Source organism: Thermobia domestica, chromosome 3, assembly GCF_964235325.1.
Source record: "Thermobia domestica chromosome 3, izTheDome1.hap1.1, whole genome shotgun sequence".
Taxonomy (NCBI): domain Eukaryota; kingdom Metazoa; phylum Arthropoda; class Insecta; order Zygentoma; family Lepismatidae; genus Thermobia; species Thermobia domestica.
In genome coordinates this window covers 308,724,889-308,748,803 of record NC_137456.1, presented here as the reverse complement: position 1 = coordinate 308,748,803, position 23,915 = coordinate 308,724,889, and the positions used below count along the sequence as shown (strand labels likewise).

Below are 23,915 nucleotides of genomic sequence, written 5' to 3'. Positions count from 1 at the left end.
GGGTTCGCCATTGCAGCTCTACATTGGTGTTTGTAGATGAACAATACTGCGGATACATTCACTACACAAAATATTGCGCGTTTTGGCATGCGTATGCCACAAACACACTATCACTTCTCCCTGGTCTGCCCTTGCTGTCACTTTCACTTCGTTCCATATGTGCCAGTGAAACCAGTAGACACAATTCGAGTAGTCTTATTGTGTGGTAAACTAGCCTTCGCGTGGGAGACTTCAACAACTCATGGAACTCATCGAGTCAATGCAGAGCGCTGCCTTTTCCCTGATATTGTGACTGTTCGGGACCTTCGCGAAACAGTGAAGCAAACCGCGCACAGGAAAAGAAAAATTCGTAAAAAAAATGTAAGCTAGAACATGGCTGGGCTTTCTCGTCCGTACACACTTTGTTTCAAATAGTGTTGTTTAAACAAACGTGGGCTGAAATGTCCTTTGTTTACACGAACAGCAAGAAAATTGAACAAACGTAAAAAACGTTGTCCAAGAGTGGGCGTCAAACCCAGGTAGGTCGTGCTTTTGCTCACTAATCCAAGATGATATCTCCTACGCTCCGGAGCGAGCTGCCGAATTGCTGTTCCATAAGAAATAGTCCTTTGTAGTTTATGTAGTCTCCAAACGAGTGGTCGTATGGCGGGTTGCAACTGTGGTTTTCACTGTCCCAAACGGAATCCCAATATCCTCGAAAGGCATAATATGTCAAGGCGGATGCACTTTCATGCGCAGACACTGTTGCAGTTACTTGTCGCATATCATTGTCGTGGGGTCTTGCCCTATTATTCTGTCCTTCGAACACACGTTTGTTTTGCCCGAGTCTTCTACACTTCGTCCCGTCCATACCATTGCACATATGTTTCTCGCGGTTACATCATTGGTTTTCTTTTTGCATTATGCCTTACATTGATATATCACACACCCCGCTTCTCATTTCAATACTTGCGCTATATCCAAGATCGCGGCTTTCAAGATGGCTATAGCATATCCATATAGTCAGTGTTATAGCATATCAAATATCTTGATGTCATCCTCGTGCTGCCCATACTTTCCGTTTTCGACATAAACGGGTATCTTGCGACGTTTACCTTATATCATATTGTCGCGTAGTGCGTTATATTGCGGAGCATATCTCCGGTGTTTCTGGACGGGGGCAGCTCTAATTTGGCATTTTGTCTTCTTTTCTATTTTGTGTCCTCTGGGCGAAGTTTGAGTCGGATCTGATCCTGCCTTGTTCTGTACTTTACTTGTAAGCAAGCGCGGGTGTCTGGGGTGAAAGCCCCCAGCTGACCGAATCCAGGAAATGTTAACAGCAAATGCACAAAATTCACTGTTGATGCAAAGCCTGATACCTAAGAGTTGCGAGACCATAGGCTAAGAAAATGCGGGGTCTGGAGGCGGAGCTCCGAGCTAGCCAAATCTACATATTAAACGAAAATAAAGAACACCATACTTGTTTTTCATTGTTTCAATGTAAGGACGCCACAGTACCACAAACATCAAAAAGTAACCAAGTTTTCGAGGGTTCTACAATAGTAATAACGCAGGGGGATGGACGGAGGAATGCACATCTAAAGTACCTTAATATCGAATATTACATTCGTCATTCTATAATACCTACAGATATTAAAGAAGCTAAGTTATTTACAGAAATCATGGTATAAAATTCATTCAGAACTTGTAGGTTATTTACAAAATTAGAGCACGAACAATGCAAGTAAATCTAATAACTAAAAACCAAAACAGCATTAAAAATACAATAGAGATATATAAATCGCGAATGTTATATATCCCTTAAGGGATCCGGGGTTTTGGGGGTATTTTTTTTTTTAAGACTTTCAGTCAAGCAGCTACTGCATCGTCACTATTTATCTCATTCTCTTCAGAATGGAGCTGGCTTTCAAATGGTACCACTTGCATGTTCATACCATATACCAGGAGAGGGGGAAAATGATGTCAAATGAAAAAATTTCGGGATTTTTTTTCACATTTTGGGCCCCTCTGGAGCGGCCCTGTGTGAACGTAGAGATCTCAAAAAATCTGATAAATAGTACTTGGTATACTCAATGTGTGTGCCAAATTTCAAGTTTCTATCTTGAATACTAAGGGCGGGAGAAATTTTATCAAGCCCCAAATTACCGCAAAACACCATGATCTCAGGTAAAAAATTTCCTGAGAGATCTCTATTTACCCTAGGACTATAATCCGCCAATCATTCTCTTCACAATAGAACTGCCTTTCAGATGGTACGACTCACGTCTCCATCATGTATCTAAGGCGGGAAAATCCCGAAAAAGGGATTTTTTGGTCTAAATATCCTTTTTTTCTTTTAGCCCCTCTGGACCCCCCGGTTTTAACGCAGTGATCTGAAAAAATCTTATAAATACTACTAGGTGGGCTGAATGTTTATGCACAATTTCAATCTTCTAGGTGGAAAAGTAAGCCCGCCAAATATATATATATATCGACAATGTACCATATTCACGAATACAGAAGGATATTTTGTAAAAATTCCCTGGGACATGCTTAATTACCCTAGGGTCATGGTTTGCACATCATTTTCTTCAGAATAGAACTTTTTTTCAGGCGGTACCATTCACATGTCTCCATCATGTATCTAAGGCGGGAAAATCCCGAAGAAAGGGATTTTTTGGTAAAAATATCCCTTTTCAACTTTTTGCCCCTCTGGTTCCCCCCTGTTTTAACGCAGAAATCTGAGAAAAAAAAGTCTGGTAAATACTACTCGGTGGACTGAATGTTTGTGCAAAATTTCAATCTTCTACGTGCAAAAATAAGCCCGCCAAAAAATAATGAACATAGGCTTAATAAAAGAAAATATATTTTAGAATTATGACGTCATCACCTCCTATGTCTCGACGCAGGAAGGTGTGAAACCATACGTAAGGTCTCCTACAATGCCTCTGGACTTGGAAAATAAAACAAAAAAAAAAAAAGGACGAAAAAGCTGAAATAGGAGAATTATAACGCAATGTAATGTAGGATCAGCATGTAAAAGAAGCCGAAAGTCAGAGAACGTCAAAGCAAACAACATTGCCAGTTCTATACCCAGAAATGTTTGCTGGGAGGGGTCCAAAGAATTTGAGGGGCTCCAATACGTCTGTGTAATGTCGAATCTGTCTTATTCTGCACCCGAAAAGACAATAAGTAATTCTTATTAACTGCTACTTATATTTTTACAAAAAATGATAGAACGATTATTTTTATAAGAAAAGAAAGAGTGCATGATGAGGCGTAAAATAAAACATTTAGCCTACATCAATCATTTCTCTGTTTACGTATTCTTCCTTATTTTATAATTCTGCATTTTTAATTGTTATTATATTGGTTTGCTTCAGTACAGTCTCGTAATTAAAAAGTTTGAATGCATAAAAATAAATTCCCTTTGTTAACTGGTAGTGAAATAAAAATTTAGAAATCTTAATTAGCACGAAAACAGTTTTCCTTCACTGGAACCGTGCCGTGTTGCAGAAGCACTGCAACGACTAGAGGCTTTAACTTCTGAGATAGGGGAAAGGAGACTTGACATTCGCTCTAATTGCCGCGCTTTAGAAATCTGTTGTATGCTTGCTGCAACGCAATATAAATTAGAGACTCTATTACGGATTGTTTGTCGCTTTTAAAACGGATTAATGCGTTTTTACAATTATAGAAGTAAAAAAAAATGTTTTTAAAGGTATGTATGAGAGTATTAGAAAGTATTTTATTGTGTTCTTTACTACTGCTGCTAATAATATTTCTTTTTCATGAAACTCTTTGGTCGTTGCGCAACGCTGCAACACTAACATTAGCCGCCACTGTAAGCTGGAATTGTGTTTTCCATTTACATTCAAATTTGAAATATGTAATATCCTGACATAGTACTATTTGTAAAAATACAAGGATATCAAGATAAACGGTCCCTTCTATCCTAACTATATATAAATTTATATACACGAGAATGATTCACAAAGTAATACCAAGGCGATACCTTTACTTGTGTTTGACAGATAACACCGATACAGGCTTGCAATGTCAGCTATAAATGGTGGCATCATTTTTCAATATAGTCCCCATTACGGGCAACACATTTGCGCCAACGCGAAACAAAGGTTTTCATGCTGCCGGCAAATAATATGCAAATAATAGCATATTTAACAATTCCATTCACATACACATCTTACCTAATATTGAGACTAATTGCTGATAAATATTCAATGTGAGATTATAGTAAAAAAAAAAACAAACAAACAAAAAAAAAAAAACAATCGTTTGATTTCATCTAAAATATTAAAGACTGGCAAAAATATTTTACACTAAACTTTAACTGCTATTTACAGTAGCTATTTTTGTTATTATTTCCTATATTCAGTAGTTACTGTTTGTTACTAATGTAGAAGTTTTTAAAAAGATTTAAATTAACTCAAATATCTTTGTCCTAAAACAAACATACATAGGAATATCTTAACAAAAAGTTATCATTCTTTCTCACACTTCTGATTCTAAATCAAGCATATTAGCCTTGGTTTCTTCACTGCATACACATCAGTAGTTTAGTTTACGAAGTCTTGAGTAGGATTAGTGCCGAGTCTTGGAAAATCAGCGCTTGGCGCGAGAGTATACGACAGCACCCCCGTATATATGAGTGAGGTCGACAGACCAGCCGCAAAAGGTGAGAAAATTTTAAAAAGTAAACCCTGCTTTTCCTTGATTTTGAGCACTTTTCATTACTTTTTTCTTTTCATTTTATATATGTGCACATGTGTGTCATTCCTCTGTTTTTCTTTCCTTCTTTTCTTTTCTTTTTCCATCCCGAATTTTGCACCCCCTTACTTCGGCGCCCGGGGCCGTCGCCCCGCTTGCCCATCCTCCATGGCACGGCACTGAGCAGGATCTTCATCACCTTCAATAGCAATCTTTTACTTATATATTACTATCATATTGATAAATTCTATATAAGTCTCTAATCCAGGAGAGATAACTGTTCCTCCCTGATCTCTCTAAATGATGCCCTCTGAATCTCACCCTTTAACTGAATTATTTTTAATTAAAGAAAGGTGTGTTTACTTTAACAATCGTAAAACACATTTACGTCTGTTACTTCCGATGCGAGAAATGGGACTTAGGCGCTCTATTTCAGATAATGCAAGAACTGTACATTTTCAAGAACTGAAGTCTGCTGACATCAGAGATCATATAGAATGATCGAAAGATCTCTATCTTTCCTTTCCTATCTCAATCTGTACTAGTGCTACCTACTAATATACAATATAGGGCGAGAGTATAGTACCTACTAAAATACAAATCTTTCTTCAACAGTTAACAATTTCATATTCTGCCAAACTCGGTCATAGCGTTAAGAAATACAAGTTTTATTGACTATTTGGTATTCTATCTTAGATGTTACATGTTTAATATTAATATAGAATGAGTCTGCGTCATTTATATGTATATTTAGAGATCGAATTTCGTCTGCACGTGCACGGAAGGAAAGCAAATAATTGAGTGAAGTAATTTCTACATTTTGTGACTGAATTTTTTTGAGTTCCTCCGTGGTGGAATGAATTTTCTTCGGGGGGGGGGGAAGGAGATTCCCCCCGGGCTACCCCCTGAATTCAACCCTGGACAGAATGTCCGTCATTTGAGTTTATTGCCTGACCGTTTCGCAGAAATTCAATATTCACGACACCATCTCAATCCCAGAAGAGGGTCAACAACACTTTGCCAGCAGATGGACATGAAAATTTGATGCAACTGTATTTTGGTCTTTCACAGTCCTTGCCCACCTCTGCACAGTACTGACGTCAACACAGGCATCCCTATAAACTGTAGTCATACGGTGATGAATGTTCCTAGGTCCATAATCTTCCGCAATCAGAAATTGAATGACAGCCCGCTGTTTGAACCGGATGTCCCCGTGGATGCCATGGATTGCTCCATTACTCTAAAACGAAAAGAGATAGGAAGGTGAAACACGTGACATTCTATGGCTTAAACATCAGTGCATTAATGATGAACAGTTCAGAATGTTTGCAGTACTATTGGCCAAGTAGTGGGTTTGGAGGCATTATTTTCTCAATGCCGTCGTAAAATTAAGTTCGTCTTAAAGAGTTTGTTACAATAAAACGTTAATATTATATTATAGAAGGCAAAAAATACTATTTTTATTCTAACATTAGCACTTGCACTACAGCTGATACAAACGAGCGAGCGAAGAACAAAAAAAAAAAAAACAAAAGAAGAACAAAACTCGGCACAAATGTTGCCATAACAAATCCAACATCCTCCCACCTTGAGTTACGTTGAGGGAACTAGTAACTCAACCACAACAAACATTATTTATTTTTTAAGTATACACAAAAGATCTAATCTGGTAGGAGGTTTCACTTTTCTACCAGTTCGAGTTGTAACAGTTTGAAGTTTTGTTTCACATTCAGTCTCTGTGTTTTTATCACTCACTCCGTCCATTTGTTCATCACTACGATACACTGCTGGTTCTTTCAACACCTGTGGTATCTCATTTGAATGAACTTCCAGGGGAAAAACTCGTTGCACTGGTCTCATCATCAATCCGGTACGTGTCTTCAACCGCACAAGTCGTACTTCACCGTCACGTCCAGGTAATATTTCAACAACTCTTGCTAAAGGCCATTCTAAACGTTTCAAGTTCTCGTTTTCTACAAGTACAACATCCCCTATTTTGATTTCACTATGGTCTCTTCTAGATTTCCAATGCTGCACCAACTGTCCCAAATATTCACTGCGAAATCTACTGCGTAACTGTTCCCTGAGTTTATGACAATATCTCAACCGTTTTTGTAGGTTAACGGATTCCAAGTTGTCGAGATCCGGTACTCCTACTTCTCTAACTTGCTGCAGAAACATAGCTGGAGTTAAAGCTAATAAATCCGAACTATCATCAGAAACATAAGTTAACGGCCGACCATTCATGACAGCTTCACAGTCACACAACACTGTAATGAATTCTTCATAATTTAGAGAAGCCTTCCCAAGTATTCTCCTTAACAGTCCTTTCATTAATCGAATTAAACGCTCCCACCATCCACCCCACCAAGCAGCACTGGGTGGATTGAATTTCCACTTGATGCGTTTCACACCTGCAAAAGACGTTATACATTTCCAATCCAGTCTGCCCAATAAATTTTCTGTGCCAACAAAATTCGTGCCATTGTCACTGTAAATGACCGAAGGACGGCCTCGACGCGCTATAAATCTTCTAAGGGCTTGAAGAAAGTCACTCGTTGATAATCCGGAAACAAGCTCCAAATGCACTGCTCTATATACTGCACAGGTAAATATACAAATCCAAGCTTTTCCTCCATCTCGTAGTCTAACTGGTCCGGTAAAGTCCACTCCCGTTACTTCAAACACTGCTGCATCTCTGATTCTATCTTCGGGTAGAGCTGCAGGGATTGGTTCCAACTTCTTGGCAGTATATCGTTTACATATGACACATTGCTTTATTATAGATCGAATAGTTTTTCTTCCTTTGAGTATCCAAAACTGTTCCCTAAGAAGACTCAACAAACCTTGAACACCAACGTGACAAGCTTCCACATGTTTATCGTACACTAACATTTTTACTACTGGATGTGTGCTTGGCAACACAACTGGATAACGGAAGGTTTCAACATCTGAAAGTTCTGTAATTTTGGTTTTTATTCTGATGAGTTTGTCATTGTCTTCGAACGGACACAAAGATTTCAAATTCTTGTCGCCAACACCCTCAAAGGAATCTGTTTGAACAAGTCTAATAACTGTCTTCTCTGCTGACAACAATTCTTCAACAGACAACTCGTTGCTTCTTCTTTGCTTAGAACGACAATTATGAATAAATCTTTTCATCCAACCTATTATGCGAACTAATTTTTCGTATTTGGAAGGATACCGATAATACCAGTCACTGTCCTCCTTTCCAACATTAAGCATAACTGATGAGACCGTCTTTTTCTTTTCCTGCGTAATGATTTCTTCTTTGTACTCATACTTCTGTTCTGGCCATTCCTCCTTGGGTCGTCGCAGCCACGAAGGACCTTCCCACCATTTTGACTCAAGCAGTTGTTCTGAAGTACATCCTCTCGATGGTAAATCCGCCGGATTCATGGTTCCTGGTACGTAATGCCAAGTTTCCTTTTCACTTAATTTTCGGATTTCTTGCACTCGATTCCAAACAAAAGTATTCCATTGCTCATCTCGTTTAATCCATGCAAGAACTGTTGTAGAATCTGTCCAATAATAAATCTGTATACCTTCAAGATTCAAGGCCTCAATCACAGAAGTAGCTAGTCTCCCACCAATAGTAGCTGCCAATAATTCTAATCTTGCTATGGTTGATTTCTTTATAGGAGCAACTCTTGTCTTGGCTTGTACTAACTGCACATTAATGTTTTCTCTTGTAACAGTTCTAAGAAAAACTGCCGTAGCATAGGCTCTTTCACTTGCATCACAGAACACATGTAGACTACAATTTTCTGAATCTCCTTGGATACATCTAGGAAATGAAAGTTCTTTCAACAAAGGCAATTCACCTACCCACTGTAAAAATTTCTTCCTTACTGCCCCTGGTACTTCTTCGTCCCAACTTAATTCCAATCGCCAAATTTCTTGCAAAAGGATCTTTGGATACAACGTCACTGGAGAAGTAATCCCTATGGGGTCAAATATCCTATTTGCAAACGACAAAATAACCCTCTTAGTAAGAACTTCTGGTATCAACCCGTCGCAGCATTCTGGTCTTATTGCCAAAGTGTCAGATTTCGTTTCCCACTGTAGACCTAAGACTGGTACTCCGTTGTCTTGCTCCATCTCTCCAAAAGAAGTGTGCTCCCACCCTCTCAGCTCAAATCCAGCTTTCGCCATTACTTGGGTACTTTCATTAATGAAGTGATGAAGCTCCTCTTCATTCCTTACGCTGGTAACGCAATTGTCCACATAAAAGCACTTCGAAAGCTGAGCGATGACTTCTCTGGAATATTGGCTTTTTCCTTCTCTTTGTTTTTCCATTTCTAACTTAAGATGATGTTCTATCACTGCACACAGCAAAAATGGACTACAGTTCACCCCAAAAACTACACGCTTGTGACGAAATATCTTTTCGTTTCCCTCCTGGTCAACCCACAAAAATCTCAAAAAGTCACGGTCTCTTTTACAAACACTAATTTGTAAAAATGCTCTCTTGATATCGGATACAACTCCGATTCTATTTAACCTAAACTTTATCAAAATTGAGGGTATCATTTCGATCAAATTAATACCCTTCTCTAAACACTGATTCAATGAAGGATAATTTTTCTCCCTGGCTGATGCATCGAAGACGGGACGTATTTTCGTCGTACTGCTTTCCTTGACTACATGGCGATGAGGTAAATAATGCCCTTCTCTATCCTTTTCTTCTGGTGGAACTTCTTCTATTACGCCATCATATATCCATTCATTCAACACTTGTTGATAGTCTTCGTAACGGTTTTCCTTCTTCAACTTAGCAATAAGTGTATTCAATCTTCTTTTGCACATCTCAATATTACTAGGAAGTGTAGGATGTCCTTCTATCCAAGGTAACATTACTTCGTACCTCTTCTCCTCATTAATAGCTACGGTCTTATTAAAGTAATCCATTACTGCTTGCTGAGCTTCCAATTTTGTCTTCTTTTCCGCAGGATCTGTGATACCAAGAACATCTAACCGCCATAAATCCGCTATAGATGCTTCTTTACAAAACATGGACATCGTTGCCATAGACGAGAATTTAACATCACCACGTACTTTAACTTTGCCCATTAAAACCCAACCAAGCAATGTTTCCATAGCTACCAATCCGGACTTCAACACAATTCTTTTCCCAGTAAAAAGTTTTCCTGCAATGTCAGAACCAATTAAAATTTCTATCGCGCCAGGGTTCCTGTCGTAAATTTCTACACCAAAATTTTTTAACTCCTGTATCCAAGGACCTTCAACCACTGACGTCACATTGCTACATATTGTATCTTGGTTCAGCGCTTCAAAATTGCATGCATAATCTCCTTTCAGACTATACAACCTAACTTGATAACAACTATGTTCATAAGGTGCAGAACAAATACCTCCAAAGAGTGCATGCATAACACTTTCTTTTTTAACACTTTCGTATCCCATTTCCAATGCGGTAGCTGTTCGAATGTACGATCGTTGGGAACCTGTATCTATAATTGCTCTTACCTCCCTTTCTGTCTCTTGACCCCTTACTTTTACAACTAATGTTTGCAAAAACGTTTCGGCATACACGTTATTAGTTAATGTATTTTCAATAACCGGTTTCGTTACACTTTGTTTCACTGTACCGTCATTTTCCTTGTTACCTTTTGGTCCCTTGCACATAATGTATGAATGTTGTCCCTTGCACTTGGCGCATTTTAATTTTACTCTACATCTACTGCTAACATGCCCCGGTTTTAGACATTTGAAACAACAACCTTTTGCTTTTAACACCTTTGTTTTTTCCTCGAAAGACCAGTTACGTGCCTTCGAACACTCTTCGCTAACATGAAAATCACTACAAAAAATACATTTCTCTGGGTCACCTTTACAATTAACTAACTCTGCCGCTGTTGGAACAGTTTCTGTGGGACTACTTCGATCCTTCCTTTTCTTTATCGCACTGGAAGTATCTTTCAAATCAAAGCCCGCAACTGCAAGTGCTATTCGCTCTTCACTTTCAACTTCTTTTCTCACAAACAACATTAAATTTTCCAGTCTATTTTCCACTGTAGATTCTCCATAGTTCGTAGTTCCCCTTTGCCATGCTCGCAAAAGTTCCTCAGGTAAACACGATTCCACTAGTGGGTACAGCATTGCTGCGCATTTGTCTGTCGTCACTCCTAATGTACTTAATGCTCGTAATTGTGACTCAATTTTGTCGTACAAGGCACTGAGTTCTAATTGCTTATTACTGTTCAAATTGCTTAACACCAGTTTTAAAAGTTCCCTCACATACACTTCTACCAATGTATCTTCACGACCGAAACGTGACTTCAAACCTTCAATCACTTTCGGATAGTTTTCTTCACATAACGGGAAACTTTCAACAAATTGGCGTGCTCTTGAACCGGGTAGAGTGGCCTGAACTAAATATTGAAATTTGTCACTGTTTGCGATATTCGTGTCCGCATCGATTCGATTGAACTGACTCCAAAACGGTAACCAATTCTTTAAGTCACCATCAAACTTCTTCAATTCAATTACCGGTAACTTAATACCCCGTTTCTTACCTTCTGTCGAAACACTGTCTGTATCACGAGTTGAATTTGATGCATGCTTATCGATCAACTCTTGAACTTTCGTACGAAGACTATAAAATGTCAGAACATACTTATCTTGTGCTTCTGTTTCCTGAATCAAATCATCTTCTTGGAATTCTTCTTTTAATAACAGTTCAATGTATTCATTGTGTGCTTCATCAACTACCCTGTATTTATCCTCCAATAATTCGAAGTTCACTTTAAGTCAGTGTTGTCAGATGGCGGGAAATTTCCCGCAAAACGGGAAATTTTTAACATTGGCGGGAATGTGGGAAATTCTGGTTGAAAACGGGAAATTCTGTCAACTTTTCTTCCTTTTCATGTAATCTCTTTCTCACTCCTTGTCTTTATCTCTCATTACTTGGAATAATACATAGATTGGAAGCGTCTTTGAAGATCAAGAGAACCAGAACAGCAAGAGAGGTTTATAAACCGAACCAAATGGAATTGAATGTTAATCGCGCCAATATCCATTTTCTGCAAAAAGAAAGAAGGGAGGACCCCTCTCTTACTATATATTAATGGAATGTTAAGTTGAAGTGAGGGGTAGGAAGATAGAATATGCTTGGAAGTAGAACACACACACACACACACACACACACACACACACACACACACAAAATGTATATTTCTCACTATACCAAATAAACTACAGTTAGAAAACAGAAGAATAGCCCTATGATAAATTTCTCCTTCCGCAGGAAAAGATGTACTTTTGATTGATTGCTCATAGCTATTTGATTTTAACTTTAATTAATTAATCATTATATTAATAATTTCATAATTTATTATTAATTAAATTAATTATTGATATTCTTCCTTGGCGGGAAATTTTGCGAGCGATCGGGATATTTCAGGTGTTTGAGCGGGAAATTTGTTATTATGAATCTGACAACACTGCTTTAAGTTCGTCAATGTTCACATTCGCGGCATTACAGCACTGCTCCACATTTTTTGCGATTTTTGTAAATACAGCTCTCGCCACTGTTCTCACTCTTTTTGCCTTCTCCATTATTTAAGTTGTTTTTCAGTCGTGTCACGGTCGCCAGATGTTACAATAAAACGTTAATATTATATTATAGAAGGCAAAAAATACTATTTTTATTCTAACATTAGCACTTGCACTACAGCTGATACAAACGAGCGAGCGAAGAACAAAAAAAAAAACAAAAGAAGAACAAAACTCGGCACAAATGTTGCCATAACAAATCCAACAGAGTTAAAACGAACCCGGCCAACTTCCGGACTATAGATCATATAAACTTTTTTCCTCATTTTTGTGCCAGGAATCTGTGGTTCTACTTTTTGCCATTACTTTTGGGATATTCTATAAATAATCGAGAGAGAGAGAGAGAGAGAGAGAGAGAGAAAGAGAGAAATCATCATGGGGTACTGTGGCTCAGTGATAGAGCACTTGTCTCTGGTGTTTGGGGCCCCTGATTCGATACCCGGTCGAGTAAGTTTGTGGTGGACAACATCGTGTATGGGTTTTCTCGGGTATTCCCGTTTCCTCCCACATTCTCATCCCATAAGTTCTACCATCTTCATTCGTTTGCCTAGATCATTCGTCTCCCTTAGCCTAAAATGGGCATAATCGTTAGACGTTAAACTGAAATCATATGTGTGATAACGTTTTCATGCCTAAACTCAAATTCTTTACTCCTATGAGGCAAGCTCCCCGAAGCTAATGAAAATTATGGTGTCATTGGCAATATTCCTGTGATCCCCCTCTCATTTTGATTTTTCCCCCAGGACAAAATTTTGTAGAAGAAATGAAATCTTTGAGTTTTACGTCCCACGATTATGCCCGCAAGGCAAAAAGAGACGGTGATGATGAGAAATGAATGAAATGGTGGAATGAAGAAAGTGGGAGGAAACGGGAGAACTCCGAGGAAATCCACGCACATGATGTTTGTCTACCACAAAGTTCACTTGGTGGGGGCTGGGATTGAACCCGGGACCCCAAGCACCAGAGGAAAACGCTCTACTACTGAGCCACCGCGGCCCAATTTTGTAGAAGAAAGCCTGCAGATACCCCATCACAAGTCTTCATCTCGTAATATCCCTGTCAGCGGTTGTGACTATTTTTGTTTTGTATAGGAACCCTGAAGTTATCTAGGAAGATCAACGAAATCATGTATCAAAATCATTTAGTCGGAACCTGGCAATCTGTGTTAACTCGCGCCAATGCACCGGTAGGCAGAAAAGGGATCCCACGAGTGTGCGTGGTGAGTTGTTTTGTTCATGTACTCTGTTGTGCTAAGTGATCTGCGAGTGCTACAAAAGTACTGAAATGCCACAGAAGAATACATTATTCAATTATTTCACAAAATCTCCTGGAAATAGTAAGTCAGAAGGAACGGGAACAAAATCATCTACAAAAGGGAAAGGCTCTCCATTGAAGAACAAAGATAAAAGAAAATCCGCAGAAACAAAATCGCCTACCAAAAAGGCGCGAGTAGAAACAGATGAACCAGGTATTTGTTTACTTTCTTTTTACCGATGGTACTAAAACTGACAGTAGAGGTATAAAATACAGTTTTATTGGTGATTATTTAAAACAGATTGAAGTTAACTTTTAAACATAAACAAGGTTATATGTGTTTACATAATTTGAGGGTCACCGTAATTATTTGTCGCGGTAGTGATACCGAGACCAGACAATGAAATTCAATAATTTTCATTGGATTATTCTTTAGACAAGCCAGGTTTAAGTACGCTACATTTTGCAAACTTTACAGGTAAATTTTAATACTCTGGATACAAATATATATCTGTAAGGAATAAATTTCTCCAGCTGATAGAATTAAATAGTAGGCTAGTACAGTGCTATACGAAGGTTAAATTGTGGGTACGATGGCTCAGTGGTAGAGCGCTTACCTCTGGTGCGTGGGGTCCCTGGTTCATGTACGTTTGTGGACAACATCGTGTCCGTACCTTTTTTCGGGGTACTCCCGTTTCCTCCCACTTTCTCATTCCATCAGTTATTCCACCATCATTTACTTGCCTCAATCATAGTTTCCCTTAGCCAAAAGGGCATATTCGTGGTACGTTAAACTAATTTTTTTTTTTTTTTTTTTTTTTTTTTTACGAATGTTAAAATAAGTGCACGTGAAAAAGGACTGTTGATATTTTCTGACGGCGTACTATTTCTGCACAATAGTCAAAGGTAGTATTTTATGTTACAAGTGTGGAACCATTACAAGTGCTATAGAAACTCTTATTACTACGAAAATCCACTTGTTTATTACCCTCGGTTACGTGGATACCCGCTGTCGCTGACGCGCCTGCTCCCTAGGGATGCACCCTTGCACCATAATGCTGTGTTCAGACTGTAAAATAAATAATTATAATGAAGACGTGTTAGCTTAAAGTTAATTAAGTATGTTAAGGTTAGCTTCGTATGTTGAATGGTAAATTTGAATTTTAAGATATCATATTCTAAGTTTTGTACAGGTATTTTTAATTAGAAAATAAATATAGCTTTCGTTTTATTAATATAACATTGCTTATTTCTACCGTAATTAATAATTGAGCCGATTACAATATAAATTTCTCGTGTGTATATTAGAATGAAATTTGAAACATTAGCGTTTTTAATATAAAATTAATCGTTGATTTTGGTTTTATCCACTTTCGTTTTTCATATATATTGTTCCAAAAATGAATTTACATTCTGGAGAATACGCATATTTTGTAAACTTATTGGTTAATAGTTAATTGTCTATTGGATAATGTTGTTCCCATTCACTGCTCCTATTACTATAATTTATGTACGTGATTCTTGATGTATTCAAATTACCGGAGCAGTGAATCGGAACATTCAACCGTATGTACCAAAAATTATTATTATTCCACTTTTTTGGTGTTTCGGTATGGAATAATTCACATGAAAGTAATAAATAACTTCTTGAGCTATAACCCAAATGGGAAGGTTTTAGAACACAGGTCCCCCCCCCCATATAGGTTAGTAGCTAGGTTGGTTCCTTTCTGTACCAAAGTTTAATATTTAATTCACATAGTATTGCCGAGCGAGTGTTAGCGAGTGAAGGCGGTTTAGAGCCCCATAGGGCACGTTGTTTTCTGCCTTTATTACAGATAAATTGAAAGGGGACCTGTGTTCTAGAACCTTGCCAACACCAATACATTTGTATTGTTATAAACAATTTACTGAATTCTGATTTTTAAAGGATAAAAGTACACGTTATTACGCGGGGGTGGCTGGGACTCTTCCAACAACAACTACAACGTGGAAACCAACATTCGAATTCAAACCATTCAAAAAGCATCCAGACTTGAATTTGACAGTGAAGTGCCTTATATTGATGGGATAGTTATAACTTCCCTGATAAATCATATCATTTACTGCAATAGATGATCCAATTGTCTTTTATAATGCTTTGGAACAAGATTATATATATATATATATATATATATATATATATATATATATATATATATATATACACCAGACAAAGGGCTATGAAATCTCCGTGCAGCAGATGGAAACTATTTTCTTTATTGCTTATAACATCTACTAAAACTAGTTTCTTTTTAAACAATTTCGCTATCCTTATGTAAGTGTAACGCTAAATAATACATACTGAGTTGAGCTATGCAACTGAAATATATAGAAATTATAGGTCCTTGCCATAATTGCCCCACGTCACCCTACACGTATGCTGAAAATGCTTGTGAATTCAATAAATGACTTACATTCATGTTTCGAGGGTTTGTATTGTATGAAGAAAGATTTGGTACGGAATTTTAGAGTATTTTATCTTTACTAAACATTGCAAGGAAGCAATATTTAGAATATTACTTTATTATTATTATTCATTTCTCATCATCACCGTCTTCTTTAGCTAGCCAGCATAATCGTGGGACGTAAACCTTAAAGATTTATTTTTTAAAATATTATTATTATTCTGCCTTTTGGCAGGCCCTGGGACTAATAAGTTTTTTTTTTTCTCAGATTTCAGTTTGGGCCGGGAAATGTTCCTTCCATGTTTTTCGATTTTCAGCTTCCTTTTTTTAACTCGCATTATTTTCTTCTATTTTTCAAAATATCAATTATTTGCAGGGCCGTGCCGTGGGGGGGGATGGCCCCGGGCGCCAAAGTAAGGGGGGCGAAAAATTGGGGAGAAAAAAGGAAGAAAATTAGGAAAAATTGCTTGGAATATATGTATGGGAACGCCGTCGTATACTCTCGCCCCGGGCGCTGATTTTCCACGGCACGGCTCTGATTATTTGTGCTCCATCTTTCCTTCTGTGGTGGTATAAAGTAGACAATTTCTTCGTAAGATGTGTCCAATCCAATTAGCTTTTCTACGAAGGACGCTGACTAAAGCTAATTGGATTGCAGCATATTCGTTTTAAAACATCCTCGTTTGTTACTCGCTGTCCATTTTATCTTCTCGATTTTCCTTCAACACCACATTTCGAAACTCCCTAAATACTTCTTCTCTAACATCCGTAATGTCCAAGTCTCTGAACTATGAAGTCCAGTACTCCATATGTAGCACTTGACCAATTTCTTCCTTAGTTCAATATTAAGGCTGCTATTTAAGAGTGATCTGTTCTTGTTGAATGCTTCTTTTGCTAATCTTGACTCGATCTCTTTAGTGCAGTACGCGTCTTTCGTCAAAATACTTCCCAGGTATTTGAAATGATGGACCTCTTCAAGTTCTCTTTGTTCTACTCTGATCCGTAAGGGCGCATTTCCTCGCTATATTCTCATGATTTTCGATTTTTCGATGTTGATTTCCATTCCATATAGTTTTACCAGTGTCAGCTATTTTGTCAATCGTCTCCTGTAGTCCTTCTGCAGTTCTAGCTATAATAACTACCATCTGCATACTGATCTTGTTAGTGATCTGACCTCTAATCTTGCAATTGCATAATAGTAGAATCTATTAAACTAATGCAAGAAACATTCATGAATTTATAAACCAAACTTACTTTCGTAAGTGTAAGCTCACAATTGTGTATATTAATTGAATAATGGATTGGAAATTTATATCTAAATATACGAGGGAGAGTCAAATGAAAACCATAAAAGTAGAAATAAAAATTCGCATATGGCGCCAGTGAGCTGTAAGTTGGCATGCCTGTTTACGATAGTATGCCGGATGTCTTCTAGGTGGCAGCAGCCGGCAGATGCACAAACACCGGCGCAACAACAGTTCCAAAATGGCAGCCCCACTAGCCACATGGTGGCCAAGAATTATACGTGAATGTTCTTCTGTTCCCTGACAAATTTTCTGCTCTTTCTGGGGCTTGCACACTTTCCTGCAACTTCAAAGAAAAAGGAAAATACATATAATATAATTTCAAAGAGGAATATTTTCCCTCACTATTGTTTTGAAAATCCCCCTCATAACCATAGCAGTTTGGACATTGTGTACAGTATTTCGAGTATAACTTATTATATTTATAGATAATGTAATTATATGTATTGCAAGAATTATTATGAGCTGTAAGGAATCTAAATTTATGTAATCTCATGGTAATTGACACCTCTCATTTATGTTCAAATGATCGTGTCTCATTGGTGTCCGTTATTTAGGGGTTTTACTGTATTGCAGACAGTCAAGGCGTCTGATATAGACTTGACCATATGTCTTGTATGGAAGACAAAACGATAGAATATTAATTAGTCGTCCTTGGGGAAAGACCATTCGATAGGCCATTAAGCTGGGGGGGATAACGTAAAGCAGGATCTTAGGAAGAATGGATATAGCGCCTTGATTCACAGATGTATTTTTATTTCCGCGGCGATAAACATTTGGCTTTTTTCAGTCGTATAGAGATTCATAAAATGGTTAAGTGTTCATATTCTCTGTAGATTTCCTTTATTTTTTATTTATTTTTTTAAAAGGTTGATTTTTGATATTATTGACTGAAATACATAAAGTAATGAGACTGAACGTTTATTTATAATACACTTACATTTGCAAAAAATATCTCTGTCACCCTCAAAATAGTTTCCTTAGGAACCCACGCAGCGATGGAGATATTTCCCGTATTCATAACAATACTGGAATTGAGAAAGTGGGATGCCTTCAGTTGGTTGATTACTACCACTTTGATGTTTTCTGTCATTCCGTAGTGATGAATAACCTTTGAGGCTGAGGAACGACAGGGATTTTTTTTTTTTTTTTGCCATGCCAAAAGCACTACAACCGAAAGCTCTGTGCGTATGCCACCAGGTGTTTTAGATGTCTTGCCGCACACGAGCAACCCATCTTCGCAGCCGTTCAAAAACTTCACAATAAAAATCTTTGTTGATCGTTCATCATTGAGGTATTTACCACGAATTCTTATGAAGAATGCCTCTACTGCTGTCAAAGCAAATACGGATGACTTGGATCATTCACGCTTTTTTTCGGTCGTGAGCTGGAATGTGCTACCTTGCATTTTGTCGTTTGGTTTCTGGGTCGTACTTAGATCTAAGCCTCGTCGTCACTTGTAATGACATTTTTCAAAAATTTGGATAATTTTGAATCCTCCTGAAACAATCATGGCACACGTCTTCACTATTATGCAGTTGTTCAGGAGTGAGATATTTCGGCGCCCAGTGTCGAACATAGTTTTCTCACGTGCATTCCGTAATCATTTGGAATGTTTATTCTTATAGTCTTCCTTATTTATTTATTTATTTATTTTTGTAAGAATGCTTCATAAAATTACTTTAAAACATATTGCACCTGCAGAATAAGACTGTAGTAGCACAAAATAAGTTTAAATTATGAGTTTTTAATGTGTAATAATTGTAATTGTATGTACGTAAGAAAGGTCTCTTCTACGATATTTAATAGTAAAAATTGAAAAGATACTCAAGTTTCTTTAGATTCAACGATTCTTTTTGGCTCATATGCAAAATTGTCATTTTAAGGTTATGCCAATATTATTTTGAGAGTGCGATACGTCTGTTTAAAAAAATATCTATGGCTTTGCCCATTTTAATCGGAGCAGGACGTTTGGGCGCAAAGCAGTCCACGATGAGCTACTTCGGTGTGGTTGTTCGTTCTTGACTGGTCATTGAGAATTCTGTTATACTGTCATGTAGATTTCATATTCTTATTGGAAATAATGCTGTTCTTCTTATGTTGCTCAATCGTATCGTTCCTTTACGTTAGATATATCATAAAGGACAAAAATTTGTTTTGTTGCGTCAGGCTGCCTACAGTAAATTTTATTTGGCGTATTCTTCCTATTTCAATGTATAGCTAGTGCCGATAAATGCCTATTTTATGAAATCTAAAATAGCTTTCTATTAATACAATAAAGTATCAACTATACGGCCTATTGGGCAGATCATTAAAAAAAAAATTAATAAATACTTACTCCCAGACCCACCCACAACATTAAAAACGCCATTTTCATTTCCAGCTCTTTTTCTTTTCTTCTGACCTCTTGGTACAGACCAGTACTTAATAAACATTTTATGTTTTATACCACGCATTTTAATAATTTATCATGAAAATGTGTAGAGTATTGTACACATTTTAAGATAAATTTAATAATGTTTGACTCAACAAATCAAGTACACAGTGCAGTATGAATATATAGTCACATCTTTAAAATAACAAAACATTAACGATAAACGTACGTCTTTCTACATAAATTACATGTTTTATTTTATTAAAAGGAAATATTCTTTTAAAGCCGCATAGTACGGAGACCGGATACTCGCGAGCCGAATAGTCGAGAGTCTGCTGCTATTCCTTCCCATTTCTTTTCAACAGGTAGAGACAAGTAGTGCACGATGTCCAGAAATTTTGCTGATGTTATTTTTACTTTTTGCAATAATATTTGCGGATTTTTTTTTTCTAAATTTCCAGTGCCTATTTTCATATTTTAGTGCTTAACATCCGGGCTCTAGTTACGAAATACAACATATGTAGGTAGGTAAACCTACTTGGATAAAAGGTTTTGCGCCCAAATGTCTCACGCCCAAACGTCTACCTCTAAACGGCCGCGCCCAAATGTCATGGACCCATTTTAATCTTTCGTTTCCTATAATTATGTGCAAAATAAGGCAAAATCACTGTAATAAAAAGTGTAGTAATAATAAATTACTGTTTTTCTGTATGTTACTAGAGCATAATTTTAAACTCCTTGCAGCAAATCAGCCATTAGGACATTTGTAGGCTTCAACAAGCGACTCTCTTACACATGTACACAATACTCACATGTAGTATCGCTCGTAGCATTTGTTTTTATATTATTTTTCACAATAATTTTCCCAACTATGCTATATTCCTACATTACTCGAAATCTACACTTTACACTAGTTATTCCGTACATTTGAAATATCAATAATACAATACCTCCGGTTAATGACACCTCTTTAACTTATTTATTTTTATTTTTTATTTATTTATTTATTTTTTTTTTTTGTGATTTGATTTTATTTTGAGTTAAGCTTTTCGTTCAGCAGCGAGGGTATATATATGAGACTTGGACTTACAGTTTATCGTGGAATCCGAACCACATAATTTAACTCCCCGGGAATTTAACTCGGGCCTACCACGCCAAAGGCGCGTACGCTAACCGCTTTGGCGCGAGGGAGTTCTTCCTTTCCTTTGCTGACATGTTTTGTTTATACAAAATATTAGGTATCCGCAGCTATCTCTGTTTCATTGCTTCAATATTGTCTTTTGGATAGATTAGAGTTGTTCTCATTGCATCTTTCAGCACCCAAGGATGTGTGAAACTTGGGGTCAGAACTACATGAGCTCCGCCGGGAATCAAACTCGTATCTCCCGCGCGGAAGACGCTTAACCATATAACAAGAGTGTTCATTGTCTTATTTTGAGTGTACAGGGTGGGTGAAAAATAAATAGGTATTTAAAAAAAAAACTGTTATAAATTCTGTAATATTGATTCTTATTTATTTATTTATTTATTTATTTAGTTTAGAAAAAAACCTGTACATGTCCTTAACTTCATAACAAAATGAAATAATAGTCTCAACATTGGCACCTGAATTGCTAACCAGTTTCCTCAAACAGCCAGGGATACAATTGTTGCTTCCTTGAAGGAAGTCTATTGGGATATTTGCAATAACCTCTTGAATCTGTGTTTCCAATTTCTTCACTGCAAGATTTGAACTTGTACAAAAAAATCTTGCTGGCCACGCCAACGCTCAGGAAACTTCTGGTCTAACCACTCGCAAACAGTTACTGCAACATGGGGTGGTGCATCATCTTACATGAAAATCAGGTCATCAATGTTTTCCTATTTCGATCCTGTAGGTCACACGCAATCTTGAATCATCTAAAGGTAAAGCTCGACATTCATGGTATCACACACAAGATATGAGTGAACGAGTCTTGTCGCCATTATTCAGCACCACACGGTCACTTTGGAAAGAATTTTCATCCTTTCAACATTCATTTAGAGCAATATCACGCCATGCTCAGTAATGGCAGTTACGGTGATTGACAAAAGCCCCAACATGGAATATGGTCTCGTCACTCCGCAAGATGATCTCAAACGGTTGTGACCAATCTTCGTGCCAAGCCAGTATTAACTCTCCGAATTTCATCCTTCGGTCACAGTCCTCGAATTTCAAATCTTGTATATAGAGAGGTTTCCATGGGCGAAAATTTAGGTCTTTATGCAAAACAATGAGTTTTCATGCCTTGATAATCCACTTTCATGAGCCGTCTGGCGTGTTAATTTTTTTCGTGCTGTGTGTGAATATTTCTTGCACTCTTGCCACATTTTCCTGACTGATGTGGATGAGCTGTTCTTTCTTCCTACGTCTTTTACAGTTTGTGGTTATTTAACTTCGTTTTTCAATTCTTAAGGTGGATCACTAGATGCTGTCGGTGCTATGCTAAATACTGCTTGAATAGTGCGGCGTTGCCAGGTAGTGTCGAGTGTTTACTGGTGCTAGATAATAAAGAAAGTAATCATGAAATTCTGCTTGGATACTAAAAAACTAACTAACTCTATGGCCTATGGAACCCGGAGGTTCAATGCCGCGTTCACAAAAGCTCTCCACTGACTTCTATCCTTAGCTAACTGCATCCAGTTTCTACTTTGTATTCCAATCTCTGCGAGATCCATCTTAATATTGTCCTCCCATGTGCGCCTAGGTCTTCCTAATGGTCGTTTTCCGATTGGTCTTCCTGTCAAGACTTTGAAAGCGTTTCTACTTTCTTCCATTCTAACTACATGACCCGCCCACCGAAGCCTCCTAGACTTCACGACCCTAACAATGTTGGGTAAACCATATAAATTATGTAGTTCCTCGTTATGCAGTTTCCGCCATTCCCCATTCCCGTTTCTCTTGGGTCCTAATATTCGTCTCAGGATCTTGTTCTCAAATACTTTCAGTCTATGTTCTTCCCTCAGAGTAAGTGACCATGTTTCGCAGCCATACAGAACAACAGGCATAATTACCGTTTTGTATATTTTAAGCTTCAGATTTCTCGACAGAATTCGCGACGACAAGAGATTTTGAACCGAATAGTAACACGAATTCCCTGCTTTTAGTCGACATTTAATTTCTCCGTGAATATGATTTTCCTCTGTTAATATTGATCCTAGGTATTTGAAACTATCCACTTAATCAAAAGTATTATTTAATATTTTAACGCATCCATAGTTTGCTGTATTCCGGTCCCGACTCACTTCCATGTATTTAGTTTTCTCTGCATTTACTTCTAAACCCATGTCCCTGCAAGCGTTTAATAAGATCTCTGCATTTCTTTCTATTGTTCTCCTATCATCACCTATTAAATTTACGTCATCAGCATATGCCATAACCTGGTCAATACCGTTCAATTCTAGGCCCTGGTTGCTATCTTTGATTTTCCTTATAGCGTATTCCAGAACGAAGTTAAATAATAGTGGCGACAACGCATCTCCTTGTTTCAGGCCATTTTCGACGTGAAAGCTCGTGGACAAAAATTTTCCTACCCGGACTTTACTTTGGGATTTATTTAAACATATCTTAATTAATCTAATTAGCTTTCTCGGTTTTCCAAGTTCTGTAAGGACGTTGTATAATGTTTCTCTCCTAACCGAGTCGTACGCCTTTCTAAAATCAATAAATAGTTGATGTACCGGGGTATTGTATTCCCACTTTTTTTCGAGTATTTGGCGAATGGTAAATATTTGGTTGATAGTTGAGCGATTCCGTCTAAATCCGCATTGATAATCTCCAATAATTTCATCTGCGTATGGGGTCAGTCTTGCTAATAGAATATTTGAAAGAATTTTATAGGATGTTGATAGAAGAGATACTTACTTGAGAAATTAGTTTTTGACCCTTACCGCAATTCACAGCTAAGTTCCGCTTCTCGAACTGCAACGCCAGAACCCAGGAATCAAACGTCCAATTTTGGCAACAACGCATTATGTCGTTCTGCGCAAGTTTCTTCTCAAAATCTATTTCCTTAAATGTAAATTAATATTTAAATAAAATGTGAAACATAACACGAAAAACGGCCAAATAATATATCTATTTCGTAATAAGATCGTTACTTTAAAGTACTTTACACATTCAAATAAACATTTCATAAAATTGAGCACTTCTAGTAAGATCTAACAGCAAGTGCCATCTTGTGTGCTCATTGTAAAACGAAACAAATATTTTAT

At 37.5% G+C, this 23,915-nt stretch overlaps 2 protein-coding genes across 2 annotated transcripts in view; one reads left to right on the top strand and one right to left on the bottom strand.

Moving 5' to 3' along the window:
• Positions 1–6,342: 6,342 nt before the first annotated feature.
• Positions 6,343–12,309, bottom strand: LOC145682282 (uncharacterized). The gene is made up of 2 exons (XM_081753860.1): positions 12,292–12,309; positions 6,343–11,475 (listed from the first exon to the last, which is right to left on the bottom strand). Exons 1-2 carry the CDS (start codon positions 12,307–12,309, stop codon positions 6,343–6,345), a joined length of 5,151 nt encoding a protein of 1,716 aa, XP_081609986.1.
• A 1,149-nt stretch (positions 12,310–13,458) lies between these two features.
• Positions 13,459–23,915, top strand: part of Msh6 (DNA mismatch repair protein Msh6) — a 180,944-nt gene continuing 170,487 nt past the window's right edge. The window contains exon 1 of the mRNA XM_081752554.1: positions 13,459–13,774. Within this exon, the coding sequence (XP_081608680.1) occupies positions 13,591–13,774 (184 nt within the window). The 5' untranslated portion in view covers positions 13,459–13,590. The remainder of the gene's footprint in view (positions 13,775–23,915) is intronic.